This window comes from Gavialis gangeticus, unplaced genomic scaffold (genome assembly GCF_001723915.1).
Source record: "Gavialis gangeticus isolate Ggan-Ray unplaced genomic scaffold, GavGan_comp1, whole genome shotgun sequence".
Taxonomy (NCBI): Eukaryota; Metazoa; Chordata; order Crocodylia; family Gavialidae; genus Gavialis; species Gavialis gangeticus.
Genome location: NW_017729008.1, coordinates 1,848,803 through 1,849,058, shown reverse-complemented (window position 1 = coordinate 1,849,058; position 256 = coordinate 1,848,803). Strand labels below are relative to the sequence as shown.

Sequence of the window (256 nt, the reverse complement as noted above, 5' to 3'; positions counted from 1 at the left end):
ATGGGGGCCGCCGCCCTGCTACTCCCGCTGTGCGCCGCGCTCCTGCTGCTGCCGCCTGGCGCCGCGCGGCTCCGCCTGGCCTGCGACACCTGCCGTGGCGTAGTCCACAGGTTCGAACAGGTGCGTGCGGGCGCGGCGGCCGACTGCGGCAAGGGGGGTGGCCGTCACCCCCACCGTCACCCCAGTATTCCCACCATCATCTCCCTATTCTCGTCCCCATCACCCTGCCACCCCTGCCCCCGTCCTCGTCACCCCC

At 73.0% G+C, this 256-nt stretch overlaps 1 protein-coding gene across 1 annotated transcript in view; it reads left to right on the top strand.

The window, feature by feature from the left end:
• CRELD2 (cysteine rich with EGF like domains 2) overlaps positions 1 to 256 on the top strand; it is a 22,011-nt gene continuing 21,755 nt past the window's right edge. Inside the window, exon 1 of the mRNA XM_019509349.1 lies at positions 1 to 120. Coding sequence (XP_019364894.1) covers positions 1 to 120 — 120 coding nt within the window. The remainder of the gene's footprint in view (positions 121 to 256) is intronic.